Source organism: Ammodytes marinus (genome assembly GCF_949987685.1).
Source record: "Ammodytes marinus genome assembly, chromosome: 11".
Lineage (NCBI taxonomy): Eukaryota > Metazoa > Chordata > Actinopteri > Uranoscopiformes > Ammodytidae > Ammodytes > Ammodytes marinus.
This window is the reverse complement of record NC_137215.1, coordinates 16173391-16191678: the sequence shown is the minus strand read 5'-3', so window position 1 is coordinate 16191678 and position 18288 is coordinate 16173391. Positions and strand designations below refer to the sequence as shown.

Here is an 18288-nt window from a genome sequence, read left to right as displayed (position 1 = left end):
GGTACAAGGGAGAAAGAACACATGATGAATTAATGTAACAGGCTAGTGAAAGATGTCATACAAATCCAGAAATGACTGAGTCTGGCATCCAGCAACAAGATAGTTTGTGGGGTTTTAAACTCTTATTTCTGCTCGACAGGCACATACACACACACAGAGGCTTGTATAATTGTATATTAAAAAATTATTATTATTATTTACTTTATTGAACAAAATTGATATGTGCATGCACCTGAAACATCTCGTAAACAACCCAATATTGTTTATCACAGAGCAGGAGAGAAGTGAGAAACCCAGCAGACTCTCATGGTTGTGTGACTTATCCATAATGAATCTCATCAAGGCTGAACAGTGGACAACGGAATGTCATCATTATGTTTCCCCTCAGAGACCCGATCTGTCAAAACATAAATTTGACTCACCCGCTCTAAAGAGTGCTGAGCACTAATTGGAAATAGCATGTAGCATATTCTCTGTTTTGCACACAGTGGCCCTCATTTATCAATTTTGCGTGGAAACTGGTGCAGATTCTGGCGCAAATACCTCCCTACGCCAGGTATCGCGTGGGATTTATCAAACAGGCGTATCTCGCCAATCTCAGCGTATGCCAGGCCATTATTGATAAATGCGGCGGATGAAAACTAGCGTATCACGCCCCTATATTTTCTCAGTTTAGAGGCCTCGCCCAGAGGTTTTACGACATGGATATGCGCAATACGGCACTTCCCTGAAGTAGAAATTGACAGAATAACAGCGAAAGTAGAAAAAAAAAAGAGTTTCATTTCGGAGCATTAGCCTACAAGCAGCATCAAAGAACGACAGAAGGCAGCAGTTAGGAAGGAAATAACTGCTGCGGTCAACAGCGTTGGTGACTCAAAAAAAAGCATGTTGCTGTTCTGAAATGCAACCAACTGGGGGTGCGGGGCTGCGGGCATAATATAAGTGGTGGAGGAGAAAAAGACGCACCAACTGTCCGATAATGGTCCCCATAAAATAAATACACGTCTGCAGAGATTTGAATGATTAGAATGTATTGGCCCTTTTAGATAGCACTATTCAAAAGGGTTTTAAAAACTAAAAATAACACATTTAGCGTTTTACTGTATGACAGCATGCGCTTGGCATGAGTGGTCAGCCCGGCCGTCAGCTGCACAAGCCGACCCGGCAGCGATCAGCTGTGAGAGCGCCCACCGTCTTGCTCCACCAGCAGATAGGAACAACGTGCCGGTTAACGGTGGAATTAAATCGCTCGCTTTAGCATTAATGACACATTAAAAGAGGAACTAACATCTACAAAGTGCGTCAAATAAACAAAATGTTAAGCTGAATGTTGTGCCGTGTATTTTTTTGTATCATAAAGAGCAGTGTATGTCTACTACATATTTAATACTTTGGCTAACATTTTGAATGAATGCAGCCCCCGTGCCTCAGTGTCCCCCCAGCTGCTCCAAGACGGAGACAACTGCCATTACGCAGTGCCATGCAGCCCTCCTAAGTGGCCGGTGTGCGCACTATTGAATCAGCTCTCCTACTCAGTTGCACACCATAAGCTGCTAATTTTTAAGTGATTAATATCTTTATTTCGGTCTTATTTGCACTGCATTTGTATTCTCTTCTAATAATTGTCCAACAAAGTCATCGGCTACCCGGCACAGCCTGCACTGCGAGTCCAAGCTGTTTTCAAATTTGCGTACACGAGCTGAGAGCTGGCGTGGGATTTGAGCGTACCCTACGCTCACGTCCATATTGATAAATGCCGAGATTTGCGTGGAAATGTACGTACACCCATTTTTCTGGTCTACGCAAGATTGATAAATGAGGGCCATTGAGAGCGATGCTAACAGTCAGTGTGAGATGCGAACATGATGCAATCACTCCCTCATTCCCATCTGCAGAGTAATTCATCTTTTTTTGTGACTGAGGGAAATAAAATAAAATAAATGAGATAAGTTGTGTTTATTTTCAGTTTGTGTGCGTGCGTGTGTGTGTGTGTGTGTGTGTGTGTGTGTGTGTGTGTGTGTGTGTGTGTGTGTGTGTGTGTGTGTGTGTGTGTGTGTGTGTGTGTGTGTGTGTGTGTGTGTGTGTTGCATTGCATTGCATCCGGGGAAACAAACAAAAACACTCTCTGTGTTAAACGAAGACATGCCTTGATAATTCTTATTTTGTTTTGTCAAAGAAGGCACAAATATTACAAGAGACAGAAGACAAAGACTATTTCAGGCTTCACATGATGATGTACTCTAAGGGCTGTTCTTTTGGTAACAATGTCCTACATAATAGAATCTGCTGACTCGTTCTGGTTGGATGATACAAGCCTTGGGTTGTGATTTTTTAAGCTTGGGATACACTATTTTCAGTGTAATGTTGCATCACTATAGCAGCTTATTTGGTGTTTGATTCGCCCAATCGCCCATATATGTACGACACAAATAAAATAAAAGACAATATACAGTAGCTAACGGAATGTCGTGAGTTCCAAGTAGTCCCAAAGATACTAGCCTCAATCTGTCAATTCAAAAGACATAATCAATTGTGGTGATGACTACGATACAGCCTTACAGCATCAGAGTTTTTTCATGCATAAGCATTCATCAGGAGTTGATTAGTAATCCTGAAAGGCTTTGTTTTTACTTTTTCTTTTTTATTCAAAAGCTTTCATCTCTTTTTTTTCTCTCACTTTCACTGCTTTTATACTATATGGCTTCTTTTGAAATATGTTTTTTTTTAAACACAGCAGCAAGGCCCCGACCATGGCTACAGCCTTTACAAGAGAAGAATGCCATGCTTACAACATTCATGTTTCAGTCAGGACCAAAATATACCTTCTGCATGCACTCCTTTATCGTGTAGTTTTATGTCCTTTTTCCTCATGGTCAGAAATGAACTTCCTTGACCATTTGTTCGTCAGGATTTTACCAGATTAACCAGTTTTAGAAAGTTTGCTGAGCACAAAAACCTTGCTTCAACAGGATAAATGCTTATGCACATTTCACTGCAAACGTTGGTATTTATAGACAAATTACCTTCACCTCTTTCACCCATGCAATGTTTTCCTTACTAGGGGGAATCAGCGACGCTCGATGGTAACACCACGGAAAATAGCTCAGTCATCTGAAAAAACACATATAAAGTATAAAACACTTGGCACCAAATATACAATATATTATTATATTATATATACATACATACATCCAGCCTATTCTCCTCACAATGTGTCCACAGGGAGGGGAAGTAGGGCGATATACATACTCCCTGCCACCCACACCTGCCTCCGCTTCAGGCTGCAGACACACACACACACACACACACACACACACACAGACACAGTGGGGAGTATCTCGTAAAAATGGCACGTTGGTTGGCTTAGTTTTTAATCTTAGTACCTGTAGGGTTTGTGGTTTATTTGTCAAATGGAAAGGAATAGAAATATCTAATTCCTTTCTGTTTGAAAGGATAACATTTATTCTCATTGTGTTCTTGCTCCTGATTGCAACTACTCTGTTTACAAGTGAAATATTCAAATGTTGTGACTGCACCATTCAGTCAAGTTAAAATAAACCAATCGTGCTGTTCATCATTTAGCACTATTTTTCCCAGAATTCAGCCTGGTAAATCTAAGGCCGCTATTATGAAGAGCTTAGCAGGTATAGACAATTGTTATTATAGTTGCATCTACTTGTTCTTTAAGGATGAGGCAATGACATTGATAGGCCTGTGAATTCACACGTTCATCATTGTTCAGTATAATGTGTATCAAGGCTTCTGAATGCAGTAGGACTACTTATATAAGGGTCATTTTACACTGTGCTCATACCTAAGTAAAGTATCTCAATACTCAAAACCCTTACTCTTAAAGGAAATGTTCATGGTATAAATTTGAAATTGAGCCCAGCTTATCAGAGTCAATTGTGTTGCTGTACTTATTCAGAAATCTAGCTTCTTCAACTTATTTTGTTCAAAACTTTTGTGATAGGGAAAAACTATATTTGTTTTATGAAAGTGTATCATCAAAGTGTACAGTCTCTTCTGGATTCACATCAGACATCTTCACTCGTATTATAGGTAAACCTAATGATTCAAAGGCCATCAGTTCACACGGAGCGTATTAAACAAATGACACTTTGTGGACCTTTCCATCTTAAATGGTTTACAGTAGCAGGAGTGCATACATCTTGAGTATGGGTAGCCCCAATGGGAGCTGAAGCTCATATCGTGACAGTACTGGTGCTGATATATACTTTATCCACCAAGCCCCACATAAAAATGAAATCCCTAACCTTGGCAGCTTTAGTGCTAGGCTCTACTCAGTGAGCTCCATGGGAAATTGAGTTTCTAACCCTGGCAGGAGCAACACTTATAGATCTACCCAAAGGGCTGCAAAACTGCTGAATTTCAGAGAATAGATCACGCTGTGTGTTTTGGCTCTGTGGAGGTCTGTGAGGTCACAAAGGCTAAACACCCACGTGCAATGCTGTTATTAAGTATTTTCAATAAAGCTGTCCATGGCAAATGAAGATAAAGGATGGTCATTTTATTTTAAAAGAAATCTCCAGCTTCCTTCAACTAGGCTGGCCAATGCACAATGCATTTTGAAACTTGACTCAAGATGTTAACATTGTTTGGAAGCCAATTGTATTATACTCTCTGTAGTTCGACTGTGTGTGACTATGATACTTGTTATTCTTGTTAACATCATTCCTGAGATCGTGCCCTCTTGGTTTTATTGGTTTCATTTGGGAAATGTTGCATTATTTATACACACACAAGATCCAATTTTATGTGGAATTTGTTTGAGGGTTATAATACTCAAACTGTATTGTTTACAAATATTTGTGAAAACTGGAATGTACATCTATCCAGAAAAACCTTGATGTGGGAGTTTATCGTGTTCAGCTTGTCCTGTCCCACATCTCCACATCTTTTGAAGGGAGAGAAGTCCAGAAGGCAGTAGTGGGAGGTCACTGTGTCATTGGCAAAGTGAAAAATGATCCGCTTACATCCTTGCTTACATCGCCAGAAAAGATTGAGGCCAGATTGGACAGAGCTTTTCACATTAGAAAGACCAGCTCATCTACTGTAAGATGTAGGCCAGGGCCACTCAGGAGATAAAGTCACTGTCTGTGTGGTAAAAGCCAGCGGTAACATCACAGACAGCACTTCCTCTAGATTATTCTCTAGTCAGTGAAAGGGATATGTCCAGTCCCATAGCGCCTCAGTGACCCCTGTAATCCAAGGCACTTTAGCAGTGAACATGTTTGGAAACTGCAGCTCTCCATAGGTGTAATTGTGTTTGTTTCAATAAACCCACATAGGCTATTACATTTTCGGCATTAAACGGTATAAAGAAAGCACACATGACACTTTAATGATGTTGTAAAGTCTATTCTTATGACTGTCAGCAGAGGTAGGCTGACGCTACCTTTGACCACCAGTGTTTGAGCTAAGCTAACTAGCGATAGGAAACCATTTAATTAAACATGGTCAAGTTGAGTTTAGGATTTGAAGGCATAAAAAAATACAGAGAAAATATGATTTTTTTTAAATGAAATAGAGAAGTAAAGAAGTTTGTCCGTTCTGTGCTACTGTAGAATCATGGCGGGGCTACACACTCTTATACAAATATAAAACACAAACTAGCGATTGCTCACTAATTAAAGCATACTTTTGAATATTAAATTCCATTTCTACCAAGTGTGCTCTGAAAAATGGTAATAGATTTTACACATTGTACCTTTTTAAATGGTTAAAGTTTTTAAAAAAATAGCAGTTTAGATTTGACTGACAATGATGTGTCAACATGATCAAATAACCCCACAAGTGTCATCTAGTTTTGATCCAAATGTTGATATGAGCATGGGAGTGTGACATCAGCTGTTTGAAACCTCTCATGGAAAACAACTGTTACTTAAAGTCAGAAGTGGATTGAGAATTAAGCATCCAGGGCCTTTTAGACATTATGATTATGTCAAGGTGAAGGTCAAGGTTAGGGAATACATTGGCATCACTGAGGGTCGAAATAAATACAGTGGAGCAAGCATGTGTGTGTGCTTGTGTGTGGCATGTGCCTCCTAAATCCATGTGACAATGGATAAATTACAGATACAGCAGCTCACATGAAAGAACAAGTCAGCGATGATCAAACTATCCACTGTGCCACAATGCTAACGCACTCTATTCTAAATAATAACTTCATTTTCTCTCCTTTTCTCTCTCCCCTCTCCTCCCTGCTGCCTGGAACAACAGATCACTTGGGCATCGAGTTCATGGGTAAGGATGCTTTTCTTGTCTTCCATCTGCATGAGTCTTGACTGTAAACATCCCAGCTCTTCACATTGGATCAACTGTGTTATGCCTCACAATACAGTACATGCATCATTTATGACACCAAGCAAATGGCACAATTGAGTGTGCTTAATCCCATATAGCATCATTATATAATTTGCCACGGAAGCAACAAAGCTGTGGCGAAGACACATGGCGCCTACATGAATCAAGTTCAAAGTTTTATTGGTCACATGTTTGCAAAAATAACATTTTACATACAGTGAAATTAAAAAGGGTTATCACTCTGGAACCTGAATAAATAATAGTTAATAGTCATTTTAAAAAATGGGCATCTCGTATTCATTACCATCAATGTCTCTTTGTGCACATCCTGCACAGTAGTCCTTTTGAAAAAGTAGCCACAGTCTCTATCTCTATCTACTCTCTACAATTATGTATTTACTTTCTGCACCATCTCACCATCTTTATGCCCTCTCTCTTTATCTCTAGTGCTCTCCCTCTCTTTCTTTGTCTCACAATTGCTTATGAAGTGTTCCTTCAGAATACCAATGTGCTGCAGTCTCCTTGGAAACAGTCAGAGGAGGCAGGGTACAGTGAGGGTATTTTTATGGTGTTGGCACTGTTACTCAATGCACTACTTATTAGGACGTGTGTATGTCTGCACATGCATGGCACATGTTCACCGTGTGTCTCATAACTCCTTAGTTTTTACTTGCATGAGTTAGATGAAATTCCTCCAGTGTTTGTGTGTTTTCCGATGCGTGCGAGGCTGTGTGGCGCAGATGCCAGCGGCTCCACCCCATTGTTGCCAGGCTCCCCTCTCCTGTTCTCTGCTTTCCTTGCAGGCTCTGTCAGGTATCACAGTTGAGGCACGCTAGTTAATGACATGGAAGCTTGCCGTTAACTTGAGCTCCTCACTCTCTATGTTGGGCCATTTTCACATGGACAGGTTGGAAAAGCTATAAATCATCTGCAAAAGATTGCCTCCCCCCCAGGTTAGACATTACTGACTCTCTCAAAGTAAGATTTTCACCTGAACAAGCAGCGCCATGCTGCTTTTTCTGCTCCATGACAGCCGCATTTGCAATCAAATGAACAAAAGCTCTTTTTCAGGAATCTTGCTGAGACTATGCAAACTTGGCAGTGACTGATGATCTATTCCTCTGAGCTATCTCGCAGGTTTTTCCTATTTGTATTCAGTGAGACGTTGTGTGCCTCGGCAACATTGTTCAGGGCTGGCACATTTTCTTTGCCTCACTAACATATCTAGTCCTGCCAATATGTTACCCGGCATTGTGTTAAGCAGTGCACATATACGTAGATAAGCACCTCCTACACTCAACACTGGTTTATCAATATATGTGGCTTTGAAAGCCGTTTTTCATGAGAAGCCACTGAAACTCGTCTATTACTGTGGTTTTCTTTTACATAAAATCAAGCAATGTAAAAAAAGAAGAGAAAATAAAAAATACACCTTCATTTTGAGGTCTAAAATGTGGGGCTGGAGAAAGGAACTGGCACTGTTTTTCTTTTTAAACATTTAACCGTTCCTTCCTCTAGCTTCCTATTTATGTTCATAGCAACTGATAACTGATGATATATCATTATTTGGGTGGATTCTTGTCACCCAAGGATTGCTATTATTTAAATCAGAAAGGCTTACGTCAAGGAAGTCACTATTTATAGCAAATTGTAACACAGTCAGATTTGGAGGAAAAGGCTCTGCTCCTTGGTAGAGCTCTCGAAAATCAAAGCTGTAATAAGGATTCTGCCAGGGAAGGTTATCCTCTTTTATTAGACACAGCCATGAACGTCAAAGCTAGTGAAGTAAACAAAACCAAAAGTTGAACACAAGAAGGAGGTTAGGCTGGTGGGAGCTGCCGCAGCAAATGGCATTGGCACAACGAAGCAAAGTCTGCTCCTGAATACTTTTCAGCTGTTAGCCTGATGAGTCACTGATGGTGAAGCACGACTTCCTTTTGTAAACTGAGTTTTCAAAAGATAATCAAGGTTTTATACAGAACAGGATTCTTATTTCGATTGTTTCTGTCATTTCTATTGCTGATAATATCGTAAACTGCTGAGATTTATATAGGTATTGACTTGTTGGGCACTATTAGGTACACCTAGACATTCTAATGCAGTTACATTACACCAGTCCTTCCATAGTATCCATCTTAGAAGATTTCCTGATGATACCTTTGTGGTGACATTGTCTGTAAATATAATTTTATGTTAATCTTCTAGGTCTTAGTTGTGCTACATTTTATTGAGAGGTGTTTCTATGTTTTTTATCCTCCCAAATAATTTACATGAGGGGGGCAAAATAGCAGTACGTTCTTTGATTGCAAGGGCAATCCCGTCAATAACCATTACCTTAATGCCCAAACATATAATTGATTTAACGCAAAGTGACAGTGTCAACAATGAACATAGACATGATAAAAGTAGACTTAAGTCTCTGCCTTTATACTGAGAGTACCTGTATACTGAGAGTAGCTATCTTAAGATATGCTGTATGTGCATGCACTACTTTGATAGGGTTTAAACTAAAAAGTCTTATCCCATTGCAGTTATTTTCCACAGTCGACCCCACAGCCCTTGGCCTATGCATGATTTATAAACAATGAACCGCTGCCCTCCAACAGAGTCGGTTTCTGAAGTTAAAATTAGAAAAAGAAGTGTGTGAAGGTTAAGCCCTCTCCACCCAGGACACCACCAACCCACCTTAATGAAACAAAGAATATATTCAAGAATTCTTAGAACCTGTCGTCCTTCATAAATTCTTTATATTGCTTGGTAAAAAGGGGGAGACATCTTCCAGTCAGTCACTCGTGTGGGCATCAATATTTCCACTCCATCAGAGATGACTGAGCTCTCACTGGAAGACAGTCTACCTTGTTGTAAGTCAATGTTCGAGGCAAAATGTTACAGGCAGCTGTTTCGGCGGGTTGAATGGATTTGTGGTCATGTTGATTTTCAATTTCCATCTGAACGGTGTGTGTCTTACGGTGTGTTTGTTCTGACAAGAGGATGTTTGGTAGCCTGGAAATCCAGAGCTGCCGCTAGTAGCTGGCAAATTAAATTTGCTGCGCCTGTTGGTCTGGACACTCTCCATTGAAGCTCATTAAATATGTCAAGAAATCCTGAGCTACATTTCAATTGGTTCTATCTGTGGGCGGGCCAGAGCCCTGTGCATGGTACTCAGGCGCGGACGTAACAGGATGACGACAATGCTGTGCGTGTGCCGTCGAATACGTGATAGTAAACATCAGAGATGGCTGCGGATATGTTGTTTGAGTTTTTGAAACTTTTATTTTAGTGGTTTTATGGTTTTATACATATGGACAAAAAAAACTGAATAAGTAAACGCATACAATACATTCACAACACCCAACCCCCTCTCCCCTCCCCCCTCCCTCACATAAACAGACAAGGAATACAGAAAAAAAGTGAAATAAATAACAAAGACAAAATGATTAAGAAAATAAGCTATACATACACAAGAAACAAAACAAAGCTAAAACAAAAACAAAACTGGGGCAAACCTCACACCTTTTGGTCCCTAAGTGCCGATGTTGTTTGAGTTTGAGACTGCTTTGGCTTCGACCCTTTACGATTTGGAAGACGGCACTCAAATCGTTCATTAGCAAGTAAGAGGAATGTTCTGTTTTGCCGACCGACCACGGCAAAAGTTTAATTTAACAGTTAATCACGCTGGTCGCTAAACGAACGGGGCTTAATACGTCACCTTGTTCATTGCACTGATTGGTTGTAGTGCTATCCAATTGCGTGCAGTAGCATTTGGAATGCACGAGTAGGAGCCGCCCCTTGAGTTGGGAATTACTATTGATCGTGGCCAGACCCTCTATCGTTCTAGATATGGGTCTGGATTTCAAATTTTATGTTCGTATTTGGTCCCTAAAAAGTTTATTGGGCCTTCATGTTTGTAAAGCCAGCTTTGAAAGCCATAGCAGGGTAACAATTCTCGTTACCAGAGGATTGGCCCTTTTTAAGTACACATTGTCTAAAAAGAAGTAAGGTTGCATCATTCATACAGCACAAAGATAAAACACCACACCAACTTTCATGGCAAGGAAAATAATCAGATGAGTAAGGACAAGTATCATAGATAAATAACACACAATGGGACATCAAAAAGGGCAATTATGCATGTCCAAAAACTACATATGACCTTTAAAGCTTCAATTGTCGGTTGCACAGTCTAGTAGCCATGACAACAGAGGCAGGATACCCTTTGTGTTTATAGAAACACAGCTTTAGTTCAGATTAGCTCAAACCAGGAGGGGATTTAAGGGTTTAAAAGGGGGATTCAATCCCACACTGGAAGCTATAGGGACGAGTCAGCACAGGGGCAATGTGGTCCTGTTTGGTTGAATGTGAGAAGCTGAGCAGCAGCACTCTCACTCATGAATACCAACATACAGTATAACACGCCACAATGCAGCAGGAAGGAATGGATGGATAACCTCTTTCAGACTCTAGAACAAGACAGTATGTAAGAAAGAGAAAATTAAAGAAGGGAAGGAAAAGAAAAGAAGAAAGAGTAAAATTAATAAACAAACAAACAAAATCAGCTCAAGCATTTGCCCCAGTCACCTAAAAATATTCAGTATGTAAATGAGGCGAATAAAGCCATCCAAGTAATAGAGAAAGGAATCGTGGCCAGCCAACATATACTCCTAGGATGGCAGACCCTGCACAAATAAAAGTTTTATTCTCCCATCAGGAGTCTGCACCGCACATGAACAGTCTAAAATGCTCAGGGCAGCGAGGCAATTGCCGGAGATTCCCCATCCCTCTTTGCACTCCTTCCTCTCATTCATCCTATCCTGTCAATGAGCTGCTCTTGGCACAGACAGAAATATATTATGTTCAGAACAAGAGCTGGTATCTGACCCAACACTCAATAGGCAACACAAGTTCAAACCAAAAACCCTCTCTGGGCAATTTCATTTTCCAGGTGTGACCCAGTTTGGCATTAAATGTCATACTGAGATATACTGTAAGCCTATTGTTTAAAGTTGCTAAAGAGTAACAAACGCGACAAAGCGCAATTTACTTCTTCTTCTTCCGCCTATGATTATTATACCCAGCCACTCAGACAATCACTCATCCTTGAGTGAGTGCAATGTAAGTGCAGTTAGACACACGTGATATAGTATATATAGTAGAGGATAAAAGATAAAGCTAACTGAAATCAATATTGAGTATAGGGCGAACATGATGAGATATTGACTGACTGTAGAAGAATATGATTCAATGAATAATAAGAAATGCCAACCTAGGTATGCATGTTATGGTTAATCAATACAACCAAAATATACTTCCTATGTTCATATAGCAAAATGTGTGAAGATGATTCAGGCCTGTTTTTGTTCTTTGTATTGTCGTGGATGCCACATGACAGTCAGGAGATAAAGTCAATAAAGCTTCTTGTATTTTAGCATCATGTTTCTGCCTTTTAAATGACACCATGCTTTAATATAATGATTGCTGATTGATTGAAGAAATGTAATGATGTGGAATCTAATTTGAGCTACTTCATTATTGCTACTGTGTTTGTATGGGGGTTTTGCTTTCAAGCAGCAGTGAGTCTGAGTTTGATGATATTAGATCCGTCTGGAGAAAAAATTCAAACAGAACCTTAAAGCTACAACGAGTAAGTCGGCACGTTGGCGACACCTTTGAACAAAAGCGGTAGTATTTTTACGACGCCAGCTGTCGTGAAGCTCGTGCTGGGCGTGCGAGATTCAAATAATCAGGAAGCAATATAGTGCATGTCCGTGTGTTGAAAGTGTGAGGGCACCGGACTCTTTTCGGCTCGGTGAGAGTGGTTAGTGACACAGCATCAACTACACCTGACTGCAATGAGTTGATGCAGGTTCACCTAACTACTCTCTCTCTCTCACGGAGCTGAAAGATTACGTGTCCTCGCAGAAAGCGAATGAACGAGAGACGGCAGTTAGTTATGGATCACAATGAGTTAATGTGTTTATGTTGTTGTAAATAATGACTATTTCAGATGAATAATGGTCATCTGATGATGCTGGTGAGGCAAAGTAAACTTTGTTTTAGTAGGCTACCGCTCATTCATTTAGGAGTAAACACTGCAGTCTAGGTTCACGCCGTGAAATTGTGTATACGTTGCTTGGCAACGCCCTCCCGCCCGCCTATCACTCTCCCTTTTAGCTTTTCTTCATTGCATTTTATTTTTTTTCTTTGATGGTTCAGCCCCGTTATCAGTCATTATGACGACAAATAACTGTCTCAAACAAGGCTCCCGCTCCCCTTCTAGGGTGACCAGATCGCATTTCCATTACTTTTCACACGTCCCGCAAATTGAGACGTTGTCCCGCATTGTTATTGAAAGTGAGCCCCCCTTTTTAAATGCGTATTTTATAATCTGGCATTTATCCGATAGACGTGAGGAGACAGCAGTCTCCGTTTGTCTGTGTGTGTGTGTGTGTGTGTGTGTTTGTCTGTGTGTGTGTATCGGGCTGCTGGGCACTCTGTGAAGGTGCTGCCTGCAGTGCTTCAGCGTTTACCTTCCTGTTACTTCAAAATAAAAGCCAACTCACGTTTGTCAAGTGAAATGCTAATGTGAAGCCAGTGAAATGCTTTTAATGTGAAGCCGCAGCCTCAATGCTCTATTTGTTTAACAGTAGCTAACTTAACTGCTGCGCGCTGATCTAAAGATAGTGTTTTTCAATATAGAAAGCCGTGTCTCTGGCATTACCGGTGGTGACACAAGTTTATTTTGCTAAAAAAAACGGCACTGTGTCCCGCACAAACGTAGTCTTTGTCCCACATCTGGTGAATTGGGATCTGGTCTCCCTATCCCCTTCCCTCACCTGGAGTGATAGGCTTCTCAAATCGCTTTTCCTGCGCCACACTGAAATCTGCGACCAATACGGATATATGACAATAGAGCATGCACGCGTGAACCGAAAATCGGACTGGGTGTGCGCAGGCCCGGATTAAGAAGAAAGATTACACTAGGCATACCGCATTTTTTCGGGCCCCCTCCAAACGGATACTTCACGATTTGGTGAAAAACTACGTACATTTGAACTGCCACAAGAGTAGGCTATTATGCTCATTCATTTGTTTAAGAGTTGCGCGTTTGTAAACGGGAGTAAAGAGAAACGTAACCGAGTGTGCGAGCTCACTGCAGGAGCATTTCTGTAAGGTGCGTGCAGAGTCCAGTGTGGGAGCAATTTTTCCAACTGGATGAAAAACAGTGCAGTGCAATGCTTTATTCAGTATAAAGTTAAAACGCTCGTGCAAGCCTGATCTAACACAAAAGCCTTGCGCGAGCGAAGCAGCGATTCACCTGGTGAAACCTGGCGTGGAACTCTGTGGTGGGTAACGGCGAAATTCACAGTGAGACATCGCCGGTCTGAGACGCCGCACAGAAAAACTCTGGTTTGACGACTAAAATTATAACCCGGGAGCAGAGCCGGCCCAAGCCTTCATGGGGCCCTACGCCGAATTTGATTAGGGCCCCCCTCTCCAATGTTATCGTGGTCAAATGATTGACTATTGTTAAATGTCATTCACACACCCAGTTCATCCCTAGTGCCTCCAATGTCCAGTTTTGTGAAAATAGTAGCCAGCCGAGATCCTGACTCTCCTAGGGGGGTCCGGGGTATGCCCCCCCGGGAGATTTTTTTTACCTTTTTAAAGTGAAATGCATGAATTTGGTGCACTTTGAGAGGGAAATTAGGAGGCTAAATCTGAGGAATTTTGTGTGAACAAACAATTTGGAGATACTGGCTCGAATGAAGTAGAAATAAAAGCTATCGAAGAAAGACATGGATTTTCCATAAACATATTAATATAGAAAAAATATAATATATAAATAAAATAAAAAATATAATTCAGTGTCCTCTGGGATGGTGCTTTTTTTTCTTTTACGGGACATATTTCTCTTTAATATTATGAATGCATTTAAATGCAGTGAGAGGAACGAAGCAGAAGAACTCTGTTGTCCAGCTATCTTTTTTTTCCACAGATGAGGCTGAAATAGGCTATAGGCTACAGTATACACAGTGCATGGGCAACTGAGGGCAGCCCAATTTCCAATTTTTTTAAATAAACTCAATACCGAGTGATAAGTTAACCTCGGATGAACTGATTAAATTAATAGGCTATTAACTATCCAGACCAAAAAATTGTATTCCTTTTTTTGTATGATAACTTACAACTTTCAAACACATACCGTAAAAAAAAAAAAAAAAAAAATGTTTTTTTTTTTTTTTTCCTTCTCACTGGGCCCCCTTGTGGAAATGGGCCCTAGGCACGTGCCTAGAATGCCTATGCCTAGATCCGGCCCTGGGTGTGCGACCAGACCAAATGCAGTAATAAAAACTATATAAAAACTTCTTTCTTTGCACTGATGGTCTCGTTTGCTGTTAAAGGTAATTTATGATTATGAGAGGAAACATGAGGCTGTTTAAAAGATATTTAAATGTTACTCGTTGCCGCTTTAAATCATATTGTTCTGCATTAACATAACGCTTAGCTTGGATTAAGGTTCAGTTAATATATACAGTATGTCTCTGTTTTGTTTGTGTAGCTGTCAGTCAAAACTGACCTTAAAAGTCCTTTACTGTCCATTCAATACGGAGTCTGCCACCATGTCAATCTTGAACCGATTCCAATGTTCTGCCACTAAACATTACATTTTACTGCCGTCAAAATAGAGGACACAGTTTAACTCGTAATTGTACAAATGCAACACAATTTAATAAACCATAACCTAAAATCTGCAACAGACCTTGACAGTGTCAGTGCCTGCCAAGCAGTCTGACTCGTCCATATGTCCAAAAGATTAGATAAAAAAAATCCTTGAATGACTCACAAAGCCTGGCACTGCCTGTGTGTTAAACAAGGGGAAAGTATCACATTATCCTATTGGTTATTTTTTTAGTTTTTTGAGATTTAGCTATTTTGAGGAGTTCAAACCAGTAAAGCAAGATGTAACAATGTCAGGAAACTTGAATGTTAAGATCACAAATTCCGATGCAGAAAAATGAAAAGATATTGGAAACCGATGTGCTTTTTTTGACCTCTGTTTCTGTTTATATGTCGAGAATTCAAACCTCTCACCAGGGGCCTGGAGTTCAGTGTACCGGAAAGACACGCTGTCACAATGTCACCTCGATTGTCACCAGACATTAGTCGCCTTTGTTTATGTCTTCGTGTGCATATCAGTGTCTGTGCTGTCACTAAATATTTGACTTTACAGTAATTGTTTTCAATCATATGTTAAAACTGCAGTTGTTTATGATGACAGAAAGCTTGTACTACCTGCAAAGTTAACTTTAACTTTATGGTAATTAAACTATTCAACCATCTTCTAAAAACAAAGTTGTCTGGAAAAGTTATACAATAGCTTAAAGGGTATGTTCAACTAAAATTACTTTCATTTTGCGGTGGTATCAAGCCATGAATACTTTGGATTTAAGTTGGCCAGCTTTGGAAATATCTGTTTTAGAGAGCTCTACTATCTTCATTTTACAGTTACTGTCAATCAAACATCAACCAGGAAGTAAAAACACCTGCAAGATGCTTTTTTGTCCTTCTTTTTTACTGGAAATGTGATTAAACCGAACCTTTAACGCAGATTGACATATTGATAAATGTCAGACAGAATGATTTATTTGCTTTCGTCTTATCAGTAATATATGGATCAGACATGTTGAAGGATAAGCCCATGTGTTGTATCAGCCCTCTTCAGATGTTGTTATGTGTTTGGGTATTATATCAAGCATTACAAGCCATAAATAGCACACTAGGGCCAATAAAGGCTAAAGGCTTTCATCTTTACTACATATAAGGCAGCAGTATTTCACCCCTTACGCCATCATTTATCGATTTCTCCCTTCCCAGCCAACTCACCTGTATGGAAACATTGCCACTGTAAACACACTCTGAATGTATATGATTGCATCGGTAGGAAAAGGTCACAACAACACCTCCGTAAGGCTGCTGCTACCACCTTTAAGTTAAAATATTAATCCGATTTTTCTATAATGTTGCTGTGAATGAGACACATCGGCAGGGCTCTGCGGGGCAGAACTGGAGGTTTGAAGTGGAAATAAATAGAAGATGTGACCTCACGGCCGCACTGATGGAGCATGAACATGCTTTCCCTCTCTGGGGCCGTATGATTTATTCACATTAAAGGGAGAGTGTTTGTGCATACAGTAGGTGTGTCCTAACAAGGACGTGGGCGGGTTGGGAGGAAGGCTGAAGCACTTCTTGACCTTGGCAGCATATTTATGATCGGGCTCACATCACACTTGCTGCATGCATATATAAAATGCAAGTCTGACTGCACATGTTAGACCCAACATTCAGACCCACTAACGCTAGTGTTGTAAACGTGTTTGTGTTTGTAAATGGGAACATGTTTCTGTGTTACTATGGCAATCTCACTCAATACCAGTATTGAAGACAGGTCAGGATGAAGTCATCCCCAGTTAGAATGGAATTTATTTCTGCTCAGTCCTTGTCCCTGCCCTTCATCTCATCCTCAGCGTCATCTTGTTTATCCCCGTCACCTTGTTGTTCAGTGTGAAAGTAGCATCTTTTCCAACTCAGCCAAGCATAAAAACACTTTTGTCAGGTGTATTTTGTGTTCTCCTTCTTTGCCCTAAAGTAAAACCTGCACAAAAAACATTGTGAATAAAAATGTTTTCCTCCAATACTTTCTTCCATCAACTTCCTCTTTAGACAACTTCACTCTGAGAAAAATACTCAAACTAAATAACAAAATTCACGGTTTGTAATTGCCCTCCAGAACGAGTTCAAGTGTTTTCTGTCCAAACATTTGAGGTATAAAAACGAAAATTTGAAAATATTATTTTTTTGGTAACAAAAAAAACACTGTCTACATTAAATGTGGATAGGCCATGAAGATAAACACTCAGTATGTTGCCGAAACAACTAAAGCTGTCGTTTTTCTTCGGAGGACAGTCCTCTGTGATACACTGAATCCTTATCAGTGCTGATACCATTATCAGACAAAATGGGGTGTCAGCCAGACAAGTCCAGTCCATACTTAGTGCTTATCTTTTTTCCCATCACATTGAGATTAATCCAAATGTGTAAAGCATGCTACAGACATACCAACATTACATTTTGGTAAATGTTGATGGCTCTTATGGTGGATGAAGGGGACCACCACATGTTCTACACTTTACAGTCTGTGTAGTTGTCACTCATCATGTTGCAAACTGTTGTTCATGTGAACACCAACATTTTAACTAGAGCACCTCTTACTTAGCCACTTAGTTACTTCCTCTAAGCTTAACAAGGAACTTGATCCAAAAATGTTGTTTGTTGTGGCTTGTGTGGCTCTCTGAAAGAAAGTCAGAGAAATGAACCCTGTCTCGGGCTTGCTGTTAGAAAAATCTGTGGCTGTCAAGTTTGAAGGACAAAGTTATTGTTCTGGTAGGAAGGGACCCATACTAGACCAAGTTAAACATCTTGCTCCATCTGCGTTGATTTTCTACCTTTTAATTTTTACTCTGAATCTTGTGTTTCTCCCCAACTCTATGGAAGGTTTGACTTTTCTTTTCTAAATGTATCATTTGATTGAAAAAGTCTCAAATAAAAAGGGCTTGCACTAGAAATGTTTTTATAATTTGTCCTACATCCTTTTTCGAAAATGCTAATTGTTTTAATATAGATTTTGTGACACACGTTCAATATAATTTCTGTTTATTTACTTTACTTTTATCTTTCTATTGTTTCAATTCATTAATTCATTCAGTAGACTGAAATGTGGACTACTGTATAATGTCAACACATAGGCCAACATATGGAAGAAGGAACTATTTTACAGTCATGGAAGTTTTCAAATAAAAGGGGGTGAAATAGTAAGCTCTTTTCAAATCCGCACCAGGAGAAAAAAAAGAGGGATCACTGCATCTCTACAGCATCCTGCCTCCTTTCTAAATCTCCCTATCT

General features: G+C 40.1%; 1 protein-coding gene across 1 annotated transcript in view; it reads left to right on the top strand.

Moving 5' to 3' along the window:
* The window catches only part of nrg3a (neuregulin 3a), a gene marked incomplete at both ends in the record, with an annotated part of 346999 nt that overhangs the window by 303006 nt on the left and 25705 nt on the right, over positions 1 to 18288 (top strand). The window contains one exon of the mRNA XM_080037328.1: positions 6244 to 6267. Coding sequence (XP_079893454.1) covers positions 6244 to 6267 — 24 coding nt within the window. The remainder of the gene's footprint in view (positions 1 to 6243; positions 6268 to 18288) is intronic.